Raw genomic sequence first — 27,593 nt, forward strand, 5'->3', positions numbered from 1 at the left:
CCCCAAAAAATGATAAAGTCAATGATTGTCTCTAGCTCAGGGCTCCGGCTATGCATTTGGTTTGCCAAAACTAGTTGTTGTATTGAAGGAGCAGCTTGGTGTGGTGGAGAAAGGAAGGTGCATTGTCTCCATTAAAACCCATAGGTTCTATGATGTGCTCTTTAGGGCAGAGTTAGGGCATTCTTTAGGGCAGAGTTAGGGCATTCTTTAGGGCAGTTAGGGCATTCTTTAGGGCAGAGTTAGGGCATCCTTTAGGGAATTCTTTAGGGTAGAGTTGGGGCATCCTTTAGGGCAGAGTTAGGGTATTCTTTAGGGCAGAGTTAGGGCATCCTTTAGGGCTGAGTTAGGGCATCCTTTAGGGCAGAGTTAGGGCATTCTTTAGGGCAGAGTTAGGGCAGAGTTAGGGCATTCTTTAGGGCAGAGTTAGGGCATCCTTTAAGGCAGAGATAGGGCATTCTTTAGGGCATTATTTAGGGCAGATTTAGGGTGTTCTTTAGGGCAGAGTTAGGGCATCCCTTTAGGGCAGAGTTAGGGCATTCTTTAGGGCAGAGTTAGGGCATACTTTATGGCATTCTCTAGGGCATTCTTTAGGGCATTCTTTAGGGCAGAGTTAGGGCATCCTTTAGGGCATTCTTTAGGGCAGAGTTAGGGCATTCTTTAGGGCAGAGTTAGGGCATTCTTTAGGGCATCCTTTAGGGCATTCTTTAGGGCAGAGTTAGGGCATCCTTTAGGGCATTCTTTAGGGCATTATTTAGGGCAGATTTAGGGCGTTCTTTAGGGCATCCTTTAGGGCAGAGTTAGGGCATCCTTTAGGGCAGAGTTAGGGCATCCTTTAGGGCATTTTTTAGGGCATTCTTTAGGGCAGAGTTAGGGCATCCTTTAGGGCATTCTTTAGGGCATCCTTTAGGGCAGAGTTAGGGCATCCTTTAGGGCAGAGTTAGGGCATTCTTTAGGGCAGAGTTAGGGCATCCTTTATGGCATTCTCTAGGGCATCCTTTATGGCATTCTTTAGGGCAGAGTTAGGGCATCCTTTAGGGAATTCTTTAGGGCAGAGTTAGGGCATCCTTTAGGGCAGAGTTAGGGCATTCCCATGGTATATATATATATATATATAAGAGAGAGAAAGAGAAAGAGCGAGAGCTGCAGCAGTCAGTCAAACTGCCCTGTGGGAGGAGAGAATAGACTCAAGGGAAGGAGGGACACACTCAAGAGTGTATGCACATGTAGAAACAGTAGTGGAGGGGTAGTTTCCACGGGCAGGCAGGCAGGGAGAAGAGAGGGAAGTTCTGTCGGACTAGATGCTGTGACCTCTCCCTCTATCTCTCCACACCACAGGAAAGTCTTTCACACACACACAGGGGTCACATGAGAACCAGGTCAGGTCTCATTGGTCAACAACACTGGTATCTCTCTACCACTCATAAACATGTTTTTGATATATTGAAAGGACTGTTTAGAATGATAAGCTCTTAATTAAAGTGTGTTCATATTTTAGTATTCCAATATTGTAATAGAAAAAAGCCAAATAGTTTGACTTGATGACTCAGATGTTATTATTGGTTAGGTGCAGAGTGCTAATAGTTTTTCATCTGCAGTGAGTTTGAACCCAAAGAGCCTGGTGACCAGTATGGATCCTGTCTGGGAAACCAATCAGCCAATCAGTGTGATGGATCCCTGACAAATCTCTCACCCTAACAAACCCAAAGTTCAATGTCAGCATGTGACACAGGAGAAACCCAGTCCCCAACACAATGCCTGTGTGTGTCTGTGTCTGTGTGCCCCATCCAGTGGAGATGAGCAGAGAGGAAGAGAAGAGGGGGGATGGCACGTTGTTGAAATAGCCAGTGCTCACTGAGGCATGGGGAGTATTGCCCTGGTCTTTGGGACTGGATTACTGCTCTCTATGGCCTAGGATTTTTTACTCGCTCTGTCTCTCCCGCTTCCCCTCCCTCGCTCTATCCAGGGAGGTCTCCCTCTCTCTATCCAGGGAGTGCTCTCTGTCCCTCCCCTCCCTCTATCCAGGGAGGCCTCCCTCTCCCTATCCAAGGAGGCCTCACTCTCTCTCCCTCCCTCTCTCTCTCTATCCAAGGAGGCCTCACTCTCTCTCCCTCCCTCTATCCAGGGAGGCATCTCTCGCCCTCCCTCCCTCTATCCAGGGAGGCCTCTGTCCCTCCCTCTATCCAGGGAGGCCTCTGTCCCTCCCTCTATCCAGGGAGGCCTCGGTCCCTCCCTCTATCCAGGGAGGCCTCGGTCCCTCCCTCCCTCCCTCTCTCTATCCAGGGAGGCCTCTGTCCCTCCCTCCCTCCCTCCATCCATCCAGGGAGGCCTCTGTCCCTCCCTCCCTCTATCCAGGGAGGCCTCTCTCGCCCTCCCTCCCTCTATCCAGGGAGGCCTCTCTCGCCCTCCCTCCCTCTATCCAGGGAGGCCTCTGTCCCTCCCTCCCTCTATCCAGGGAGGCCTTTCTCTCCCTCCCTCCCTCTATCCAGGGAGGCCTCTGTCCCGCCCTCCCTCTATCCAGGGAGGCCTCTCTGTCCCTCCCTCCCTCTCTCTATCCAGGGAGGCCTCTCTGTCCCTCCCTCCCTCTCTCTATCCAGGGAGGCCTCTCTGGCCCTCCCTCCCTCTCTCTATCCAGGGAGGCCTCTCTGGCCCTCCCTCCCTCTCTCTATCCAGGGAGGCCTCTCTGTCCCTCCCTCCCTCTCTCTATCCAGGGAGGCCTCTCTGTCCCTCCCTCCCTCTCTCTATCCAGGAAGGCCTCTCTGTCCCTCCCTCCCTCTCTCTATCTATCCAGGAAGGCCTCTCTGTCCCTCCCTCCCTCTCTCTATCCAGGGAGGCCTCTCTGTCCCTCCCTCCCTCTCTCTATCCAGGGAGGCCTCTCTGTCCCTCCCTCCCTCTATCCAGGGAGGCCTCTGTTCCTCCCTCTCTCTAGCCAGGGAGGCCTCTCTGTCCGTCCCTCCCTCTCTCTATCCAGGGAGGCCTCTCTGTCCCTCCCTCCCTCTATCCAGGGAGGCCTCTCTGGCCCTCCCTCCCTCTATCCAGGGAGGCCCCTCACTCCCTACCTCTATCCAGGGAGGCCTCTCTCGTCCTCCCTCTCTCTATCCAGGGAGGCCTCTCTGTCCCTCCCTCTATCCAGGGAGGCCTCTCTGTCCCTCCCTCCCTCTCTCTATCCAGGGAGGCCTCTCTGTCTCTCCCTCCCCCTCTCTATCCAGGGAGGCCTCTCTGTCCCTCCCTCACTCTATCCAGGGAGGCCTCTCTGTCCCTCCCTCACTCTATCCAGGGAGGCCTCTCTGTCCCTCCCTCCCTCTATCCAGGGAGGCCTCTCTGTCCCTCCCTCCCTCTATCCAGGGAGGCCTCTCTGTCCCTCCCTCCCTCTATCCAGGGAGGCCTCTCTGTCCCTCCCTCCCTCTATCCAGGGAGGCCTCTCTCGCCCTCCCTCCCTCTATCCAGGGAGGCCTCTCTCGCCCTCCCTCTCTCTATCCAGGGAGGCCTCTCCCTCCCTCCCTCCATCCATCCAGGGAGGCCTCTGTCCCTCCCTCCCTCTATCCAGGGAGGCCTCTCTCGCCCTCCCTCCCTCTATCCAGGGAGGCCTCTCTCGCCCTCCCTCCCTCTATCCAGGGAGGCCTCTCTCGCCCTCCCTCCCTCTATCCAGGGAGGCCTCTGTCCCTCCCTCCCTCTATCCAGGGAGGCCTTTCTCTCCCTCCCTCCCTCCCTCTATCCAGGGAGGCCTCTGTCCCGCCCTCCCTCTATCCAGGGAGGCCTCTCTGTCCCTCCCTCCCTCTCTCTATCCAGGGAGGCCTCTCTGTCCCTCCCTCCCTCTCTCTATCCAGGGAGGCCTCTCTGGCCCTCCCTCCCTCTCTCTATCCAGGGAGGCCTCTCTGGCCCTCCCTCCCTCTCTCTATCCAGTGACATAAGTCACTGACACAATCATTAATGTTTTATTTGTGTTTATCCTAGTCCTGCAATTATTTATCCTTGCCTATGTACAGTACCCCCCCTCTCCTGTACTGTCATTCTCCTTCTCTCAGTCCTCTCTCTCTCTGTGTACAGGACAGAGGGATAGTCATGGAGGACAGGGTTTCACTGCAGTCTCAATATTTAATGACTTGCTGTGGACCTGCTGCCTTTCAATGAACCATCTGGGTCATGAGCTTTTTATTATTCACCAGCCCGGTGAGGAGGCAGGAAGCTAGGAGATCAGTCTGCTGTGCTAGGAGATCAGTCTGTTGTGCTAGGAGATCAGTCTGCTGTGCTAGGAGATCAGTCTGCTGTGCTGGGAGATCAGTCTGCTGTGCTGGGAGATCAGTCTGCTGTGCTAGCAGATCAGTCTGCTGTGCTAGCAGATCAGTCTGCTGTGCTGGGAGATCAGTCTGCTGTGCTGGGAGATCAGTCTGCTGTGCTAGGAGATCAGTCTGCTGTGCTAGGAGATCAGTCTGCTGTGCTAGGAGATCAGCCTGCTGTGCTAGGAGATCAGCCTGCTGTGCTAGGAGATCAGCCTGCTGTGCTAGGAGATCAGCCTGCTGTGCTAGGAGATCAGTCTGCTGTGCTGGGAGATCAGTCTGCTGTGCTGGGAGATCAGTCTGCTGTGCTAGGAGATCAGCCTGCTGTGCTGGGAGATCAGTCTGCTGTGCTGGGAGATCAGTCTGCTGTGCTAGGAGATCAGTCTGCTGTGCTGGGAGATCAGTCTGCTGTGCTGGGAGATCAGTCTGTAGTGCTGGGAGATCAGTCTGCTGTGCTGGGAGATCAGTCTGCTGTGCTGGGAGATCAGTCTGCTGTGCTGGGAGATCAGTCTGCTGTGCTAGGAGATCAGTCTGCTGTGCTGGGAGATCAGTCTGCTGTGCTAGGAGATCAGTCTGCTGTGCTGGGAGATCAGTCTGCTGTGCTAGGAGATCAGTCTGCTGTGCCCGCGAGCCTGTCTCATACAATCTGTGGGTCAAAAGTGATACGTAGGAGTTGAGCTTCCTTTTCCATGACCTGAATAACACTGGGTATGAGATCCCATCACCTATCCTCTTTCTTCAGATCAGTGTAGATGAAGGAGATGGAGTCATATTGAGACTACTGAGATACACAGTACGTACATAACCAGATGCTGTCCATGTCTGAAGAGGATTAAAACAACTGAAAGAGGGGCAGACCTCTTCACGTGTCTGCATCATCTCTGCACCGTAACGCTGAGGGCGTGGCATTGTTCCCACGACATATTGGCATAGTGCTATACTCACAACTGGAGGACGAGCACCATCTCGGAGGCCATCTCGTAGACCTGGTGCAGGTTGACCACCCGCTGGCTGGCCGTGGCGAGCTCCAGAACGGCCACCTCGTGGATGATCTCCAGCCTGCAGTCCTGGCCCTTCCTCCTCTTCCTCATGAACTTGGCGGCGTACTCCTGCCCCGTGCACTTCTCCACACACTTCCTCACCACGGCGAACTTCCCCCTGAGGAGAAGAGGACGTTGCGTTAACAGTCATGTTTCACTGAGAGATTGTAATCATTCTGGTTCAGAGAATACGGTAGACTGGAAAAGCCTCATGCCATTTACAGTAGAGTAGGTTTATTTATTCACCATCAAAGTTATTATAAAAAGCCTTTTTAACCGTGGTAACCGTAACCATGGTAACTGGGACTATGGTAACCGAAGGCAGTCTTTCATTTGTTAATGCGAAGTTGACTATAGGACCTAGTTTCACTGACCCAATAGGCCGATACCGTCTTTCTATCACAAGAACGACACAAAGCCGCAATGAACGTTTTGAATTTCAAGTCTTGTGAAACTAAATGAAGTAATCCCAGTGCATCTCAGTAGAGATCAATGGCGTTACAAATCAAAGGAACCAACGTACAAGCAGCGTATTTACACAACCCCCCCCCCCCCCGTGAAACCCTTTCATCTCAGTGAGAGGTGTGTCTGATGGCGTGGATGAGAGAGAGAAAGAGAGGGGTGTTCCAGTGATTCTGAAACCGGCACACTTGTTATCGTTGGGAGCTGAACATCCCTTTGTCTCCTTGGCATTTCTACAGGATGAAGTCATCCCCCCGTCCCCAGAACCCGAGCTGGCCCCTTTCTCACTGTTACAACCGTCTGCTTTGTGGCTCTGACCCACTTTGAATGTGGACTGGGATGATGCAGGTGCAGGGGCCTGGTCTGGTATGAAGAACACACAGCGAGTGTGTTGTGTCCCAAATGGTGCCCCATTCCCTATGTAGTGCACTACTTTTGACCAGGACCCATAGGGAATAGAGGGTCCTCTCTGAGAGAAAGGAGTGCATGAAGATGACACGCCCACATCAAGATGACACGCCCACATCAGCCCCCCCTCTTGGCTGCTGTCAACTGTCAGACTCCAGCCACCCCAGTCATAGACTGTTCTCTCTGCTACCACACGGCAAGCGGTACCAGAGTGTAACGGCTCTCTTCTATCTCCTCCTCTGATGAAGAGGTAGAACAAGGATCGGACCAAAATGCAGCGTGATGATGATTCATGATATATTTTAATGAAGGAAAACCTATACATACAGAAACTACAAAACTAACGAAATGAAATAATGACAACCGAAACAGCCCTATCTGGTACAAAGACAGAGACAGGAACAATCACCCACAAAACACACAGTGAAACCCAGGCGACCTAAATATGGTTCCCAATCAGAGACAACGAGAATCACCTGACTCTGATTGAGAACTGCCTCAGGCAGCCATAGACTATGCTAGACACCCCTACTCAGCCACAATCCCAATACCTACTAAAACCCCCAATACCACAACACAACACAAAATAACCCCATGTCACACCCTGGCCTGACCAAATAAATATATAAACACAAAATACTAAGACCAGGGCGTGACACAGAGTGGCAAGTCAAGGTCCAAGAGGCTTCTTAACAGCTTCTAACCCCAAGCCATAAGACTCCTGAACAGCTAATCAAAGGGCTACCAGACCCCTCTTCTACACTGCTGCTACTCTCTGTTTACGATTGATGCATAGTCAGTCTAACTCTAACTACGTGTACATCTTACCTCAATTACCTCGACTAACCGGTGCCCCTCCACATTGACTCTTGACCCTGTATATAGCCTCTCTTGTTATTTTACTGCTACTGTTTAATTATTTGTTACTTTTAGTTTGTTTATTTTATTACATTTGTTTGCCGTAACACTTTTTTCCAGCATTAATGGTTAAGGGCTTGTAAGCATTTCACTGTAAGGTCTACACCTAAAATGTATTTGATTTGTTTACAGTCAATGCACTAAAACACTGGAGCAATGGCTTCGTTACGTTCTGTAAGAGGATATGACAATACAACTTTAGATTCTAAATGTGTAGCAGAGACAATTAAATGAAGCATTGCTGCTAGGTAGAAACAGTGTAGACTGTAGACAGTGATACAAATGTTGTGTTGTATTGTTTCCAGGCCAACGCAACAAACCTCACATTTATATACAATTGAAGTACAATGGTATTGACTTAAGTAAGGGGAGTGTATTTGCCAGGACCAGGAAAGGTTATTTGAACTGAGAGATTTGCAGTGGAAAAGTCCAGAGCCAGCCAAATCTCTGGTAAACAGGTCTAACGAATGATGACTTCGGGAGGCTGGGGTGACTTCGGTAGCCGTCGAGAAGTCGGAGCGTGACTGACCTCTGGAAGTGGGCCAAGTTGCCACGGGTGGACTTTGAGTAAACACTCACCTAAAAATCCTTCCCTGACCTTCGCTCCACTCATACAAGCCTTAGAGCGTGAAACTCGAAACCTCAACCACATGCTCCTTTTTGTACCCTCATTGCACACGCAGATGAAGTTAAATGGTGTGAGACTGTCCTCAGTCAACACCTGGTCAATTTAGAAAGTAAACCAAAAGTCCAATTCCAATTTCAAATTTTCCTCATTGAAAAGCATTGAAGAGAAATTTGAATTTCACTCCACTTCCAGAATTGACTGGAATTGAAATGGGATTGACCACAAACACAGTGAAACACAGTGAAACACAATGGTCTTGAAGGTTGACTTACTGCTCTCATTGAACAGCAGTCATATGTCTCAGGCTGTCTTTACTGTATGTTCATATGGATGGATGGATGGACGGGGGCGTCCTGCCTTTCCTCTCCTGAGAGGAGTGTCGCTAGCCTGCATCATGTAAAATACTGTGTACAATACATGTACAATACTGTGTACAATACATGCACAATACTGTGTACAATACTGTGTACAATACTGTGTACAATACATGTACAATACTGTGTACAATACTGTGTACAATACATGTACAATACTGTGTACAATACATGTACAATACTGTGTACAATACTGTGTACAATACATGTACAATACTGTGTACAATACTGTGTACAATACATGCACAATACTGTGTACAATACTGTGTACAATACTGTGTACAATACTGTGTACAATACATGTACAATACTGTGTACAATACTGTGTACAATACATGCACAATACTGTGTACAATACTGTGTACAATACTGTGTACAATACTGTGTACAATACATGTACAATACTGTGTACAATACATGTACAATACTGTGTACAATACTGTGTACAATACATGCACAATACTGTGTACAATACTGTGTACAATACTGTGTACAATACATGTACAATACTGTGTACAATACATGTACAATACTGTGTACAATACATGTACAATACTGTGTACAATACTGTGTACAATACATGTACAATACTGTGTACAATACTGTGTACAATACTGTGTACAATACTGTGTACAATACATGTACAATACTGTGTACAATACTGTGTACAATACATGTACAATACTGTGTACAATACTGTGTACAATACTGTGTACAATACTGTGTACAATACATGCACAATACTGTGTACAATACTGTGTACAATACTGTGTACAATACTGTGTACAATACATGCACAATACTGTGCTTTCTCCTGAGAGCAGTGTCTCTAGCCTGCATCATGTAAAATACTGTGTAAAATAAGGTGATTTCTCCTGAGAGCAGTGTCACTAGCCTGCATCATGTAAAATACTGTGTACAGTACTGTGTACAGTACTGTGCTTTCTCCTGAGAGCAGTGTCTCTAGCCTGCATCATGTAAAATACTGTGTAAAATACTGTGATTTCTCCTGAGAGCAGTGTCACTAGCCTGCATCATGTAAAATACTGTGTACAGTACTGTGCTTTCTCCTGAGAGCAGTGTCACTAGCCTGCATCATGTAAAATACTGCGATAGCGTGACAGCGACTGGGAAGCCAAGAGGGATAGATCTGACTAGCGAAGAGAAAACACCCAGTGCAGTCATGCCTGCCTAACGCCACCATGCTGAACGTTATTGTCATGTTGTCGGGGCAGGAGTGGAAACGGACGGAATGAAATGGAGTTGGTTTGGAACTCTAGAGAACCTACATCAATGGGGGGAAAAACACAACGTACTGGACAGTATATTTCTGTGAAAAACAACTACAACAAAACAGCCAAGTTCGTGATGTAATAAGGTCATGGTGTTTTTAGTCTTGTTAAATATATAATATATACAGTACTAGTCAAAAGTTTGGACACACCCTACTCATTCAAGGTATTTTTTAATTGATTTTTTTTACTATTTTCTACATTGTAGAATAAGAGTGAAGACAGAAAAACTATGAAATAACACATGGCTTCATGTAGTAATCAAAAAAAGTGTTAAACAAATCAAAATTCTAATCGAGATTCTTCAAAATAGCCACCATTTGCCTTGATGACAGCTTTGCACACTTGGCATTCTCTCAACCAGCTACTGAATGTACCTTAATTTGATATATCGCATCCCACAACTGTCCCAGACTATGTTTGAACCATTTATGTATTGCACAGAATGTCAACTTTTGTACTACGAGGGATAGTAGATTGACATAGGCGAGTGCTTTTTCTGTTAAGTAAATGTGGACAGTTCTTATATCTTCAATATGCACCTCGGAATTCAATAAGGACGTGCACAGTTGCATCCCTGATGTTTCTGTCTTCACTTGTAGCCTGTGCGAAAGACCCGATCATGTGACGGGCATGGGCTAATAAGAATTGAGATATCAGAGAGCCATGTGAGTAAGAGGTGCTTCGGAGCACGCAGCCGGGAGCAGGGAATTCTAATTATTATCTTCAGCAAAAGACATGGAATTTTATAGGGGGCACACGAAGGGAATCTGCCGGGAAATTCGAGGCATTATCAAGTACTTGTCAGATTTTGAATGAGAGACTGATGAAGTGTGTGCAGCCTGCACGACAAAAAAAGAAAACAGAGCACTTTATGCATCATCAAATCATCACTAGAGTCGCATCATGTAGCCTTAACATTTATTAATATCACCACATATAGCCCAATGTTTGTATCACAACTAAAGTTATATAACTCTAAATTAAGCATATAAACTCAGCAAAAAAATAAACATCATCTCACTGTCAACTGCGTGTGTTTTCAGCAAATCTAACATGTGTAAATATTTGTATGAACATGACAAGATTCAACAACTGAGACATAAACTGAACAAGTTCCACAGACATGTGACTAACAGAAATGTAATAATGTGTCCCTGAACAAAGGGGGGGTCAAAATCAAAAGTAAGTCTGTATGTGGTTTGGCCAGCAGCTGCATTAAGTACTGCAGTGCATCTCCTCCTCATGGATTGCACCAGGTTTGCCAGTTCTTGCTGTGAGATGTTACCCCACTCTCCCACAACCTGCAAGTTCCCAGACATTTCTGGGGGGAATGGCTCTAGCCCTCACCCTTCGATCCAACAGGTCCCAGACGTGCTCAATGGGAATGAGATCCGGGCTCTTCGCTAGCCATGGCACAACACTGACATTACTGTCTTGCAGGAAATCACACACAGAACCAGCAGAATGGCTGGTGGCATTGTCATGCTGTAGGGTCATGTCAGGATGAGCCCGCAGGAAGGGTACCAGCACTGATGGAGGGATGGTGAGCACTGATGGAGGGATGGTGCATTCCTGGTGTAACTCGGCAGTTGTTGTTGCCATCCTGTACCTGTCCCGCAGGTGTGATGTTCGGATGTACCGATCCTGTGCAGGTGTTGTTACAAGTGGTCTGCCACTGCGAGAACGATCAGCTGTCTGTCCTGTCTCCCTGTAGCGCTGTCTTAGGCGTCTCACAGTACAGACATTGCAATTTATTGCCCTGGCCACATCTGCAGTCCTCATGCCTCCTTGCGACATGCCTAAGGCACATTCACGCAAATGAGCAGGGACCCTGGGCATCTTTCTTTTGGTGTTTTCAGAGTCAGTAGAAAGCCCTCTTTAGTGTCCTAAGTTGGCCTAACTGTGACCTTAAATTCCTAACCTTCTGTAAGCCGAACATCCACAGGTGCATGTTCATTAATTGTTTATGGTTAATTGAACAAGCATTGCAAAGAGTGTTTAAACCCTTTACAATGAAGATCTGTGAAGTTATTTGGATCTTTACAAATTATCTTTGAAAGACAGGGTCCTGAAAAAGAGACGTTTCTTTTTAACATTTTTTTTACATGAGTTTTTCAGGATTTTTTTGTTGTTATTCTTTCTCTCACTGTTCAAATAAACCTACCATTAAAATTATAGACCGATCATTTCTTTGTCAGTGGCAAACGTACAAAATCAGCATGGGATCATATACTTTTCCCCCTCTCTGTAAATGAGTCATCCCGCAGTGTTTGTCACCCTGATGAAGACAGCTTGTCTGTCCAAACGTTGGACATAAATATTTTTGCATCTGAGGTCCTAGAGCGTGCGGCTCTCCTTTAATTTTTTTACTGAAATAAAAGATCCCAGAAATGTTTCAAACGCACAAAAATCTTATTCCTCTCAAATGTTGTGCACAAATTTGTTTACATCCCTCTTAGTGAGCATTTCTCCTTTGCCAAGATAATCCATCTGACAGGTCTGGCATATCAAGAAGCTGATTAAACAGCATGATCATTACACAGGTGCACCTTGTGTTGGGGACAATAAAAGGTCACTCTAAAATTAGTCGTTTTGTCACACAACACAATGCCACAGTCTCAAGTTAAGGGGAGTGTGCAGTTGGCATGCTGACTGCAGGAATGTCACCCAGAGCCTTGGCCAGAAAATGTTATTTTCTCTACCTTAAGCCACCTCCAATGTCATTTTAGATAATTTGGCAGTACATCCAACCAGTCTCACAACCGCAGACCACGTGTAACCACGCCAACCCAGGACCTACACATCTGGCTTCATCACCTGCAGGATCGTCTGAGACCAGCCACCCGGACAGCTGATAAAACTGAGGTGTATTTCTGTCGGTAATGAAGCCCTTTTGTGGGGAAAAACACATTTTAAATGGCTGGGACTGGCTCCCAAGTGGGTGGGCCTATGCCCTCCCAGGCCCACCCATGGCTGTACCCCTGCCCAGTCATGTGAGATCCATAGATTTATTGACTTTTTCCAGTATAATTTAATATAATGCCAGGGAATTCTAAGCAAATATTATCTGCTAAATGAATGAGTGTATTCCACAGCATTTTGCCAGACCAGGGCTTACCATCAAATCGAATGTATTGATCACATACACGTATTTAGCAGATGTTAGTGCAGGTCTAGCGAAATACTTGTAAAAGTATGCCAAGTATGCTATTCTGCTCTTCTGAAAATAGACTACATTTTCTTCATATCATGTTTCTTTAGACCAGTCTAAAATAAATCATGGATTTATTGTGAAGGTGTAGACTATATTACATGGATTTATTGTGAAGGTGTAGGCTACATTACATGGATTTATTGTGAAGGTGTAGACTACATTACATGGATTTATTGTGAAGGTGTAGGCTACATTACATGGATTTATTGTGAAGGTGTAGGCTATATGACATGGTTTTATTAGACTTTTTAAATGTCGATTTTCCAAAGGTCTGCATCAGTGCCCCTGAACAAGGCAGTTAACCCACTGTTCTTAGGCCGTCATTGAAAATAAAAATGTCTTCTTAACTGACTTGCCTAATTAAATAAAGGTCAAATAAAATAATAAATCATTGGCATGTGTGCAGGCCAGGAGATGCTAAATGTGTTTATGTTAATTAACTGATTACCGTGAATCCGGCAGTTATTTGCATGACAAAATGTGATTACCGTCACGGCCCTAGATTCATTATTACCGTCACAGCCCTAGATTCATTACCGTCACAGCCCTAGATTCATTATTACCATCACAGCCCTAGACTCATTACCGTCACGGCCCTAGATTCATTATTACCGTCACGGCCCTAGATTCATTATTACCGTCACGGCCCTAGATTCATTATTACCGTCACGGCCCTAGATTCATTATTACCGTCACAGCCCTAGATTCATTATTACCGTCACGGCCCTAGATTCATTATTACAGTCACAGCCCTAGATTCATTATTACCGTCACAGCCCTAGATTCATTATTACCGTCACAGCCCTAGATTCATTATTACCGTCACAGCCCTAGATTCATTATTACCGTCACAGCCCTAGATTCATTACCGTCACAGCCCTAGACTCATTACCGTCACAGCCCTAGATTCATTATTACCATCACAGCCCTAGATTCATTATTACCATCACAGCCCTAGACTTTTTATTTTGTATTTATTTTACCAGGTAAGTTGACTGAGAACACATTCTCATTTACAGCAATGACCTGGGGAATAGTTACAGGGGAGAGGAGGGTGGGGGGGTGAATGAGCCAATTGTAAACTAGGGATGATTAAGTGGCCATGATGGTATGACGGCCAGATTGGGAATTTAGCCAGGACTGGGCTGAGGCTCTGTCCAGCACAGATGTACTACATACAGCTGGGTCCACCTTTACTTTTGAAAACACTTCCCTTTGAAAAATATAAAGACTGGAGGATTTAAAAAAAACTAAACTCTTCGGCTTGTCCACAGAGGACTAAATGCCTTTAGTTAGGCTAAATAGTTGAGGGTGGAATTCTCTAGGTTGGGTTTCTATGGGAAGAAGCCAGTAAAAGGCTGGTTTTCAGATGGTTGTGTAAATCATACTCTTGAGGATGTGGCTAACAAAGGCATTTGTTATTGTCTGAAGTCAGTCTGACAGCTGTGACTCAGTGACAAGGTCAGTGACTTGGACACTAAACACTCCTCCTCAGTCACAGCATCCAATGAAAGCCCAAAAGGAATGTGGAGAGCAGATGTAATCTTTTGCATTTACAACATCTTAGCGGGCGGCATCTAATCATTCAAGTTCAGAATAAATAGTTTTGGTGCTATAGAGAACCTAGCTGAAGAGAACCTGGCTTCATCACCTGCAGGATCGTCTGAGACCAGCCACCCGGACAGCTGATAAAACTGAGGTGTATTTCTGTCGGTAATGAAGCCCTTTTGTGGGGAAAAACACATTTTAAATGGCTGGGACTGGCTCCCAAGTGGGTGGGCCTATGCCCTCCCAGGCCCACCCATGGCTGTACCCCTGCCCAGTCATGTGAGATCCACAGATTTATTGACTTTTTCCAGTATAATTTAATATAATGCCAGGGAATTCTAAGCAAATATTATCTGCTAAATGAATGAGTGTATTCCACAGCATTTTGCCAGACCAGGGCTTACCATCAAATCGAATGTATTGATCACATACACGTATTTAGCAGATGTTAGTGCAGGTCTAGCGAAATACTTGTAAAAGTATGCCAAGTATGCTATTCTGCTCTTCTGAAAATAGACTACATTTTCTTCATATCATGTTTCTTTAGACCAGTCTAAAATAAATCATGGATTTATTGTGAAGCTGTAGGCTACATTACATGGATTTATTGTGAAGGTGTAGGCTACATTACATGGATTTATTGTGAAGGTGTAGGCTACATTACATGGATTTCTTGTGAAGGTGTAGACTATATTACATGGATTTATTGTGAAGGTGTAGGCTACATTACATGGATTTATTGTGAAGGTGTAGGCTACATTACATGGATTTATTGTGAAGGTGTAGGCTATATGACATGGATTTATTAGACTTTTTAAATGTCGATTTTCCAAAGTTCTGCATCAGTGCCCCTGAACAAGGCAGTTAACCCACTGTTCTTAGGCCGTCATTGAAAATAAAAATGTCTTCTTAACTGACTTGCCTAATTAAATAAAGGTCAAATAAAATAATAAATCATTGGCATGTGTGCAGGCCAGGAGATGCTAAATGTGTTTATGTTAATTAACTGATTACCGTGAATCCGGCAGTTATTTGCCTGACAAAATGTCATTACCGTCACGGCCCTAGATTCATTATTACCGTCACAGCCCTAGATTCATTACCGTCACAGCCCTAGATTCATTACCGTCACAGCCCTAGATTCATTATTACCGTCACAGCCCTAGATTCATTATTACCGTCACAGCCCTAGATTCATTATTACCATCACAGCCCTAGACTCATTACCGTCACAGCCCTAGATTCATTATTACCGTCACGGCCTTAGATTCATTATTACCGTCACGGCCCTAGATTCATTATTACCGTCACGGCCCTAGATTCATTATTACCGTCACGGCCCTAGATTCATTATTACCGTCACGGCCCTAGATTCATTATTACCGTCACGGCCCTAGATTCATTATTACCGTCACGGCCCTAGATTCATTATTACCGTCACAGCCCTAGATTCATTATTACCGTCACAGCCCTAGATTCATTATTACCGTCACAGCCCTAGATTCATTATTACCGTCACGGCCCTAGATTCATTACCGTCACAGCCCTAGATTCATTATTACCATCACAGCCCTAGACTTTTTATTTTGTATTTATTTTACCAGGTAAGTTGACTGAGAACACATTCTCATTTACAGCAATGACCTGGGGAATAGTTACAGGGGAGAGGAGGGTGGGGGGGTGAATGAGCCAATTGTAAACTAGGGATGATTAAGTGGCCATGATGGTATGAAGGCCAGATTGGGAATTTAGCCAGGACTGGGCTGAGGCTCTGTCCAGCACAGATGTACTACATACAGCTGGGTCCACCTTTACTTTTGAAAACACTTCCTTTGAAAAATATAAAGACTGGAGGATTTAAAAAAAAACTAAACTCTTCGGCTTGTCCACAGAGGACTAAATGCCTTTAGTTAGGCTAAATATTTGAGGGTGGAATTCTCTAGGTTGGGTTTCTATGGGAAGAAGCCAGTAAAAGGATGGTTGTGTAAATCATACTCTTGAGGATGTGGCTAACAAAGGCGTTTGTTATTGAGGTCTCTCAGTATGGTGATAATATGGTATGGTGAGGTCTCTCAGTATGGTGATAATATGGTATGGTGAGGTCTCTCAGTATTGTGATAATATGGTATGGTGAGGTCTCTCAGTATGGTGATAATATGGTATGATGATAATATGGTATGGTGAGGTCTCTCAGTATGATGATAATATGGTATGGTGATAATATGGTATGGTGAGGTCTCAGTATGGTGATAATATGGTATGGTGAGGTCTCAGTATGGTGATAATATGGTATGGTGAGGTCTCTCAGTATGGGGATAATATGGTATGGTGAGGTCTCAGTTTGGTGATAATATGGTATGGTGATAATATGGTATGGTGAGGTCTCAGTATGGTGATAATATGGTATGGTGATAATATTGTATGGTGAGGTCTCTCAGTATGGTTATAATATGGTATGGTGATAATATTGTATGGTGAGGTCTCTCAGTATGGGGATAATATGGTATGGTGATAATATGGTATGGTGAGGTCTCTCAGTATGTTGATAATATGGTATGGTGAGGTCTCTCAGTATGGTGATAATATGGTATGGTGATAATATGGTATGGTGAGGTCTCTCAGTATGGTGATAATATGGTATGGTGAGGTCCCTGGTAATTCCCAGTCCTATTATAGAGGCAGGGTCCTAGTATAGAGGCAGGTATCACCTGTACAATTGTCTTATGTAAAGAAACAAACCATGCCCTAGATGAGGTTTGCGTGGTGGCAGTGGTGCGGCCCAGCCCTAGCCTAACCAGCGGCCCAGCCCTAGCCTAACCAGCGGCCCAGCCCAACCAGCGGCCCAGCCCTAGCCTATTCAACACCCCGCCCACCACTGCATCCTCGTCCCGTCCGGACTCTCACCCACTGGGAGGTCACGAGGCTTTGATACCAAAACGTTTCAGATGATTCCGATCCAATGCTGTGTGACGTTCATCAAGTCGGCCATGAATCTGTGCTATGTTTACAGTACTGGACACGGGGTGCTGGACACGGGGTGCTGGACACGGGGTGCTGGACACGGGGTGCTGGACACGGGGTGCTGGACACGGGGTGCTGGACACGGGGTCTAGACCTGGAATGCTCTAAGGCTCACTCCAGGGGAGAGACAAGTAGCCTATTTATATTGCGTATAGCTGGGCCACTATCTGCATGCTACTGAGGAGAAAACTCAGACTGTACCCTCAATGCAAGTAGTGCACACTATACCAAAATGTTCCAAGTTCAGCAGGCACACATAAGCCTTTGATTTAAGGCTTGTGTACATGGAGAAACTTTTAAAAACAGACCACAGCCTTTTCTGCAGCCATGTCAGCACATTTCCAAAAGCCGGTGGCCTCACACGGACAACACCCTGAAAGAGATGGCTGTCATGTGTACACAGAAAGCGGGTGACTGCTGGATCACAGTCACATTGACTGTGACCCAGGAACGGTCGATTCAGAACAGATGGCTGTGGCCCTAAACCAGTGGACTTCATCAAGAGGAAGTAAGGTTATGTTATTTTTGACCAAAACTGTAAAAAAAACTGCACGTTTGGACCATTTGAGCTTTTGGGCTAAAGATCCATAAAAAAATATATAAAAATTCATCACACCTTTTATTTCAATTAAATTGACATCTTTACTCCCATACATATTTTTTTGCAGTGGCAGGTGTCCAAGCAGAAAACAAGATGAATATAATAAGGTTTTGCATGCCAAGAGCTGAATGGCTGCTCTCCTTTTATTTTGAAAATATTTTCCACACGGTAGCCCTTGAGTGGGTGTAACAGTATAACTTTAGACCGCCCCCTCGCCCATACCCGGACGCGAACCAGGGACCCTCTGCACACATCAACAATAGTCACCCTCGAAGCATCGGTACCCATCGCTCCACAAAAGCCATTGCCCTTGCAGAGCAAGGGGAACCACTACTTCAAGGTCTCAGAGCAAGTGACGTCACCGATTGAAACACTATTTAGCGCGCACCACCGCTAACTAAGCTAGCGTTTCACATCCGTTACATGGGGAAAGTCACCTCAAGGTAAGTATGTACGTTAACGTCCAGGTTAAAAGAGTGGCAATTCTAGGAATATAACATCTCTCCACCAAACTATGGTGGGGTGGGGTGGGGGGGCTTGAGACAAAGTCGTTGACAGACCTTTATTGAATTAGACTCGGCAGGATCGTCCCCTTAGAAATGTCCTCTACATAGATGATTGGTCCAATATTTAAGAGTTACACACAGTGGGTATGGGTAGAGTGATAAGAGGTCATCAGGTGTCTGTAAATCTGGCTCTGACAGACCGATGCTTAAGAAAAGTGAGGCCAGTACTCTTAGGACTCTTACCACCTGTATAATCATGACATTAAAGTTGTTGCTATGTTAGTCATAGACTGATGGAGAGGCCCGATCATCTAACCGGTAGGTGTCAAACTCTCATGTTACTGAGCATACGGTAAAAACCTTCTGTTCGGCTATCTCGTGGTCAGTCTATAACGTCAAAAACGCTGGTATCACAGTGCAGGTTCTATAGAATGCAGACAAGGTCTCCAGCTGACAGAATAGTTGACAGGATACCAAAAGCCAGACTACATTATAGTCATTCAGCAGATGCTTTTATCCAGACCGACTTACAAGACTAGAGTTTTTTTATTTGTCTATTTTTATTTAACCTTTATTTAACCAGGTCGGCTAGTTGAGAACACCTTTATTTAACCTTTATTTAACCAGGTAGGCTAGTTGAGAACACCTTTATTTAACCAGGTAGGCTAGTTGAGAACACCTTTATTTAACCAGGTAGGCTAGTTGAGAACACCTTTATTTAACCAGGTCGGCTAGTTGAGAACACCTTTATTTAACCAGGTAGGCTAGTTGAGAACACCTTTATTTAACCAGGTAGGCTAGTTGAGAACACCTTTATTTAACCAGGTCGGCTAGTTGAGAACACCTTTATTTAACCAGGTCGGCTAGTTGAGAACACCTTTATTTAACCAGGTAGGCTAGTTGAGAACACCTTTATTTAACCAGGTAGGCTAGTTGAGAACACCTTTCTTTAACCAGGTCGGCTAGTTGAGAACACCTTTATTTAACCAGGTCGGCTAGTTGAGAACACCTTTATTTAACCAGGTAGGCTAGTTGAGAACACCTTTATTTAACCAGGTAGGCTAGTTGAGAACACCTTTATTTAACCAGGTAGGCTAGTTGAGAACACCTTTATTTAACCAGGTAGGCTAGTTGAGAACACCTTTATTTAACCAGGTAGGCTAGTTGAGAACACCTTTATTTAACCAGGTAGGCTAGTTGAGAACACCTTTATTTAACCAGGTAGGCTAGTTGAGAACACCTTTATTTAACCAGGTAGGCTAGTTGAGAACACCTTTATTTAACCAGGTAGGCTAGTTGAGAACACCTTTATTTAACCAGGTAGGCTAGTTGAGAACACCTTTATTTAACCAGGTAGGCTAGTTGAGAACACCTTTATTTAACCAGGTAGGCTAGTTGAGAACACCTTTATTTAACCAGGTAGGCTAGTTGAGAACACCTTTATTTAACCAGGTAGGCTAGTTGAGAACACCTTTATTTAACCAGGTAGGCTAGTTGAGAACACCTTTATTTAACCAGGTAGGCTAGTTGAGAACACCTTTATTTAACCAGGTAGGCTAGTTGAGAACACCTTTATTTAACAAGGTAGGCTAGTTGAGAACACCTTTATTTAACCAGGTAGGCTAGTTGAGAACACCTTTATTTAACCAGGTAGGCTAGTTGAGAACACCTTTATTTAACCAGGTAGGCTAGTTGAGAACACCTTTATTTAACCAGGGAGGCTAGTTGAGAACACCTTTATTTAACCAGGTAGGCTAGTTGAGAACACCTTTATTTAACCAGGTAGGCTAGTTGAGAACACCTTTATTTAACCAGGTAGGCTAGTTGAGAACACCTTTATTTAACCAGGTAGGCTAGTTGAGAACACCTTTATTTAACCAGGTAGGCTAGTTGAGAACACCTTTATTTAACCAGGTAGGCTAGTTGAGAACACCTTTATTTAACCAGGTAGGCTAGTTGAGAACACCTTTATTTAACCAGGTAGGCTAGTTGAGAACACCTTTATTTAACCAGGTAGGCTAGTTGAGAACACCTTTATTTAACCAGGTAGGCTAGTTGAGAACACCTTTATTTAACCAGGTAGGCTAGTTGAGAACACCTTTATTTAACCAGGTAGGCTAGTTGAGAACACCTTTATTTAACCAGGTAGGCTAGTTGAGAACACCTTTATTTAACCAGGTAGGCTAGTTGAGAACACCTTTATTTAACCAGGTAGGCTAGTTGAGAACACCTTTATTTAACCAGGTAGGCTAGTTGAGAACACCTTTATTTAACCAGGTAGGCTAGTTGAGAACACCTTTATTTAACCAGGTAGGCTAGTTGAGAACACCTTTATTTAACCAGGTAGGCTAGTTGAGAACACCTTTATTTAACCAGGTAGGCTAGTTGAGAACACCTTTATTTAACCAGGTAGGCTAGTTGAGAACACCTTTATTTAACAAGGTAGGCTAGTTGAGAACACCTTTATTTAACCAGGTAGGCTAGTTGAGAACACCTTTATTTAACCAGGTAGGCTAGTTGAGAACACCTTTATTTAACCAGGTAGGCTAGTTGAGAACACCTTTATTTAACCAGGGAGGCTAGTTGAGAACACCTTTATTTAACCAGGTAGGCTAGTTGAGAACACCTTTATTTAACCAGGTAGGCTAGTTGAGAACACCTTTATTTAACCAGGGAGGCTAGTTGAGAACACCTTTATTTAACCAGGTAGGCTAGTTGAGAACACCTTTATTTAACCAGGTAGGCTAGTTGAGAACACCTTTATTTAACCAGGGAGGCTAGTTGAGAACACCTTTATTTAACCAGGTAGGCTAGTTGAGAACACCTTTATTTAACCAGGTAGGCTAGTTGAGAACACCTTTATTTAACCAGGTAGGCTAGTTGAGAACACCTTTATTTAACCAGGGAGGCTAGTTGAGAACACCTTTATTTAACCAGGTCGGCTAGTTGAGAACACCTTTATTTAACCAGGTAGGCTAGTTGAGAACACCTTTATTTAACCAGGTAGGCTAGTTGAGAACACCTTTATTTAACCAGGTCGGCTAGTTGAGAACACCTTTATTTAACCAGGTAGGCTAGTTGAGAACACCTTTATTTAACCAGGTCGGCTAGTTGAGAACACCTTTATTTAACCAGGTCTCAAAGTTGAGAACACCTTTATTTAACCAGGTAGGCTAGTTGAGAACACCTTTATTTAACCAGGTCGGCTAGTTGAGAACACCTTTATTTAACCAGGTCGGCTAGTTGAGAACACCTTTATTTAACCAGGTCGGCTAGTTGAGAACACCTTTATTTAACCTTTATTTAACCAGGTCGGCTAGTTGAGAACACCTTTATTTAACCTTTATTTAACCAGGTCGGCTAGTTGAGAACACCTTTATTTAACCTTTATTTAACCAGGTCGGCTAGTTGAGAACACCTTTATTTAACCTTTATTTAACCAGGTCGGCTAGTTGAGAACACCTTTATTTAACCTTTATTTAACCAGGTCGGCTAGTTGAGAACACCTTTATTTAACCTTTATTTAACCAGGTCGGCTAGTTGAGAACACCTTTATTTAACCTTTATTTAACCTTTATTTAACCAGGTCGGCTAGTTGAGAACACCTTTATTTAACCTTTATTTAACCTTTATTTAACCAGGTCGGCTAGTTGAGAACACCTTTATTTAACCTTTATTTAACCTTTATTTAACCAGGTCGGCTAGTTGAGAACACCTTTATTTAACCTTTATTTAACCAGGTCGGCTAGTTGAGAACACCTTTATTTAACCTTTATTTAACCTTTATTTAACCAGGTCGGCTAGTTGAGAACACCTTTATTTAACCTTTATTTAACCAGGTCGGCTAGTTGAGAACACCTTTATTTAACCTTTATTTAACCAGGTAGGCCAGTTGAGAACACCTTTATTTAACCTTTATTTAACCTTTATTTAACCAGGTCGGCTAGTTGAGAACACCTTTATTTAACCTTTATTTAACCAGGTAGGCCAGTTGAGAACACCTTTATTTAACCTTTATTTAACCTTTATTTAACCAGGTAGGCTAGTTGAGAACACCTTTATTTAACCTTTATTTAACCAGGTAGGCTAGTTGAGAACACCTTTATTTAACCAGGTAGGCTAGTTGAGAACACCTTTATTTAAGCAGGTAGGCTAGTTGAGAACACCTTTATTTAACCAGGTAGGCCAGTTGAGAACACCTTTATTTAACCAGGTAGGCCAGTTGAGAACACCTTTATTTAACCAGGTCGGCCAGTTGAGAACAAGTTCTCATTTACAACTGGGATTTTTCTACCAAGTCAGTTTGGGTATTCGAGCCAGCTACCTTTCGGGTTCACAGCCCAATGTTCTTAACCGCTAGGCTACCTGCCACTTGTAGCAGTGTCCTCAGATGTCAGAGAGAGAGAGAGGGGGGGGGGGCTTTCAGCCTGGGGATCTGTGCTGGCAGCAGAATTGCTTTCCCCAGCAGTTGCCCTTGTTTTTAATGCGTTTTAAGTATGTTTTGGCAATAGGTCACTAGACTCACTACAAACACAACCACTTTACATGGGGGGGGGTCTGTTGCTGAAATCCTAATCTTTCACACTGCCAGTATGAGGGGAGAGTCACATAGAAGGGAGGTTACCGTGTTTGTCGGCCTGCTCCCTGCGTCTGTCACTGTATTGGCAGCCCGGTAATCAACTACTTTTCTTCTAGTGTTGTTTTCACAGGTTTGCAAGTGTCACCCGAGTGTCCTGAGTAGGTGCGGCCATCTTCTCAAAGAGCACCATTAATCATCAACGGGCACACGGAGTGTGAACCTGGGGCAATGAGGCAATGGCTGCAATGCCCTCATCACCTTTAGAACAAACAGCAAGGCAGAGCAAAGAGCTCCTACTGACTGCTCATTTTCCTCACTAAGAAAAGGGCCTTTGAGCTCTGTACCAACGCCAGGACTGAAACCAGAGGCCTGTTAACTCCGTGCCTAATGAACTCTGACATTATGTGACCCCCTGTGTGTAGAGGAGTGGGACAGAGAGAGAGGAAGGCAGGGGTTGCCTATTCATTTGTTCTTTGGGCACAGAGAGGGACATTTTCGGAATACCTAGGGAAAGGGCATTACCTCATCGCCCTCCCCTGGGCTGCCTCGACGCCCTCCCCTGGGCTGCCTCGACGCCCTCCCCTGGGCTGCCTCGACGCCCTCCCCTGGGCTGCCTCGTCGCCCTCCCCTGGGCTGCCTCGTCGCCCTCCCCTGGGCTGCCTCGTCGCCCTCCCCTGGGCTGCCTCGTCGCCCTCCTCCGGGCTGCCTCGTCGCTCTCCCCTGGGCTGCCTCGACGCCCTCCCCTGGGCTGCCTCGACGCTCTCCCCTGGACTGCCTCGACGCCCTCCCCTGGACTGCCTCCTCGCCCTCCCCTGGGGATGTCCGTTTCTAAATCCCACCGTGTCTTCTCAGTGCCGCTCAGGATCCGTTACATTGTGGTTAATCGGCCACAATAAAAGAAGCGGTTCACTCGCCACGCCTATGTGGAGATGAACAATTTCCATACTCGTGTTAGACTTCCTCGCCTGGATTTCTCTCTCTCGGCACAGGCTCAGTACATGTGAAAGGGCATGACAAATTGAATTTGCTGAGGGAGAAAGGTAACACCATAGCATGTAGCACCGTTTTAATCCTACAGGGTCTCAACGGCATGCGTTAATAATCAACAGAAAACGGATTAGGTCCAGTTGATGACAGAAATGAGAGATTTCTTGCTGAGGCGTGCAACAGCTGTAGGAGGACAGAAAGTTAAATCAACGTCATTAAATTGCTTTGAAGGGAGGAAGAATAGAGTGACATACACCCCTCCCTGCCCTGCCCATTATCTCTTGACACAAGAGAGTACAGAGGGATCTCGTGGATGGGGTTCAATAACAAACTTGGCTTTCACATGTCCTCCCCCCTCATTTCTCAGCGGTTGGCTGTTTCCACGGCGCTCAGCAAATGTTGCCTCCGGCCCTGCCGCGAGACTCAAACAACATGAAAAGCTTGGGCGATGATGTCATGGTATCCTGCCTGACTGTCAAGACACATAGATTCCTTCTGTGAGAAACAGAGGGGGAGGTTTTGTTCAAAACATGATAGGGGTTAGTAAAAGGGGTTTGAGACCGGGACCACACTGACAGGCAGGCACACACACACACACACAACGATGTGAGCTATCCCAAGGAGTGTGTGTGTGTGTGTGTGCAGATGACTTGATGTTTTAGATGCTGGGGGAGTATGGGAGGGCGTACCACTCGCCCACAGCCTGCTGTAACTGCAGTCTAACCCTTCGGGGAAAGAGCCATTCTAAGACGACACACTCTCTTATTAATCCATGATGACAGAGCATTTTTTTCTCCCCTGATGAGACACTGAAAGATCCACTGACCACTGGAATGTGATGGGGAAAACATCAGAACTTTTCTTCAAAACATTCAATGGTGATATGACAGGATTATTTGAAGAGTTTTAGCACTACTTTCAGTCATACAGCCCTTAGTAATATGAACAGGCTTTAATTTTGGCATAGAGACTAAACTACTTGAAGAACTGAATATCCCATACGGCTATTGTTTTAAGATGTAAACCTAGTTTAATTTATTAGAGCAGGCCTGGCAAGATCCAAAAGAGATGAAGCAAAGTGGAAATAAATGTGATGGATTTCACCAGAGAGCAGTAGAACGTGCTCTATCCTCGCTCTATTTAATCCTGAGTTAATGTGCTCTAGCCTCGCTCTATTTAATCCTGGGTTAACGTGCTCTATCCTCGCTCTATTTAATCCTGGGTTAATGTGCTCTAATCTCTCTCTACTTAATCCTGGGTTAATGTGCTCTAGCCTCGCTCTACTTAATCCTGGGTTAACGTGCTCTATCCTCGCTCTATTTAATCCTGGGTTAATGTGCTCTAATCTCTCTCTACTTAATCCTGGGTTAACGTGCTCTAGCCTCGCTCTATTTAATCCTGGGTTAATGTGCTCTAGCCTCGCTCTATTTAATCCTGGGTTAATGTGCTCTAATCTCTCTCTACTTAATCCTGGGTTAATGTGCTCTAGCCTCGCTCTACTTAATCCTGGGTTAACGTGCTCTATCCTCGCTCTATTTAATCCTGGGTTAATGTGCTCTAATCTCTCTCTACTTAATCCTGGGTTAACGTGCTCTAGCCTCGCTCTATTTAATACTGGGTTAATGTGCTCTAGCCTCGCTCTATTTAATCCTGGGTTAACGTGCTCTAATCTCCCTCTACTTAATCCTGGGTTAACGTGCTCTAATCTCTCTCTACTTAATCCTGGGTTAACGTGCTCTAATCTCTCTCTATGTAATCCTGGGTTAACGTGCTCTAATCTCTCTCTATGTAATCCTGGGTTAACGTGCTCTAATCTCTCTCTATGTAATCCTGGGTTAACGTGCACTAATCTCTCTCTATGTAATCCTGGGTTAACGTGCACTAATCTCTCTCTATGTAATCCTGGGTTAACGTGCTCTAATCTCTCTCTACTTAATCCTGGGTTAACGTGCTCTAGCCTCGCTCTACTTAATCCTGGGTTAACGTGCTCTAATCTCTCTCTATGTAATCCTGGGTTAACGTGCTCTAATCTCTCTCTATGTAATCCTGGGTTAACGTGCTCTAATCTCCCTCTACTTAATCCTGGGTTAACCTGCTCTAATCTCTCTCTACTTAATCCTGGGTTAACGTGCTCTAACCTCCCTCTACTTAATCCTGGGTTAACCTGCTCTAATCTCTCTCTATGTAATCCTGGGTTAACGTGCACTAATCTCTCTCTATGTAATCCTGGGTTAACGTGCTCTAATCTCTCTCTATGTAATCCTGGGTTAACGTGCACTAATCTCCCTCTATGTAATCCTGGGTTAACCTGCTCTAATCTCTCTCTATGTAATCCTGGGTTAACGTGCTCTAATCTCCCTCTATGTAATCCTGGGTTAACGTGCTCTAATCTCTCTCTATGTAATCCTGGGTTAACGTGCTCTAATCTCCCTCTATGTAATCCTGGGTTAACGTGCTCTAATCTCTCTCTATGTAATCCTGGGTTAACGTGCTCTAATCTCCCTCTATGTAATCCTGGGTTAACCTGCTCTAATCTCTCTCTATGTAATCCTGGGTTAACGTGCTCTAATCTCCCTCTATGTAATCCTGGGTTAACGTGCTCTAATCTCCCTCTACTTAATCCTGGGTTAACGTGCTCTAATCTCCCTCTACTTAATCCTGGGATAACGTGCTCTAATCTCTCTCTATGTAATCCTGGGTTAACGTGCTCTAATCTCTCTCTACTTAATCCTGGGTTAACGTGCTCTAATCTCCCTCTACTTAATCCTGGGTTAACGTGCTCTAATCTCCCTCTATGTAATCCTGGGTTAACGTGCTCTAATCTCCCTCTATGTAATCCTGGGTTAACGTGCTCTAATCTCCCTCTACTTAATCCTGGGTTAACGTGCTCTAATCTCCCTCTACTTAATCCTGGGTTAACGTGCTCTAATCTCCCTCTACTTAATCCTGGGTTAACGTGCTCTAATCTCCCTCTACTTAATCCTGGGTTAACGTGCTCTAATCTCCCTCTACTTAATCCTGGGTTAACGTGCTCTAATCTCTCTCTATGTAATCCTGGGTTAACGTGCTCTAATCTCCCTCTATGTAATCCTGGGTTAACGTGCTCTAATCTCCCTCTATGTAATCCTGGGTTAACGTGCTCTAATCTCCCTCTATGTAATCCTGGGTTAACGTGCTCTAATCTCCCTCTATGTAATCCTGGGTTAACGTGCTCTAATCTCCCTCTATGTAATCCTGGGTTAACGTGCTCTAATCTCCCTCTATGTAATCCTGGGTTAACGTGCTCTAATCTCCCTCTATGTAATCCTGGGTTAACGTGCTCTAATCTCTCTCTATGTAATCCTGGGTTAACGTGCTCTAATCTCCCTCTATGTAATCCTGGGTTAACGTGCTCTAATCTCCCTCTATGTAATCCTGGGTTAACGTGCTCTAATCTCCCTCTATGTAATCCTGGGTTAACGTGCTCTAATCTCCCTCTATGTAATCCTGGGTTAACGTGCTCTAATCTCCCTCTATGTAATCCTGGGTTAACGTGCTCTAATCTCTCTCTATGTAATCCTGGGTTAACGTGCTCTAATCTCCCTCTATGTAATCCTGGGATAACGTGCTCTAATCTCCCTCTATGTAATCCTGGGTTAACGTGCTGTAATCTCCCTCTATGTAATCCTGGGTTAACGTGCTCTAATCTCCCTCTATGTAATCCTGGGTTAACGTGCTCTAATCTCCCTCTATGTAATC

General features: G+C 45.1%; 1 protein-coding gene across 1 annotated transcript in view; it reads right to left on the reverse strand.

The window, feature by feature from the left end:
• Positions 1 to 27,593, reverse strand: part of LOC109909079 (serine/threonine-protein kinase 17A-like) — a 76,049-nt gene that overhangs the window by 38,353 nt on the left and 10,103 nt on the right. The window contains exon 2 of the mRNA XM_031796855.1: positions 5,220 to 5,432. Within this exon, the coding sequence (XP_031652715.1) occupies positions 5,220 to 5,432 (213 nt within the window). The remainder of the gene's footprint in view (positions 1 to 5,219; positions 5,433 to 27,593) is intronic.

This window comes from Oncorhynchus kisutch, linkage group LG18 (genome assembly GCF_002021735.2).
Source record: "Oncorhynchus kisutch isolate 150728-3 linkage group LG18, Okis_V2, whole genome shotgun sequence".
Lineage (NCBI taxonomy): Eukaryota > Metazoa > Chordata > Actinopteri > Salmoniformes > Salmonidae > Oncorhynchus > Oncorhynchus kisutch.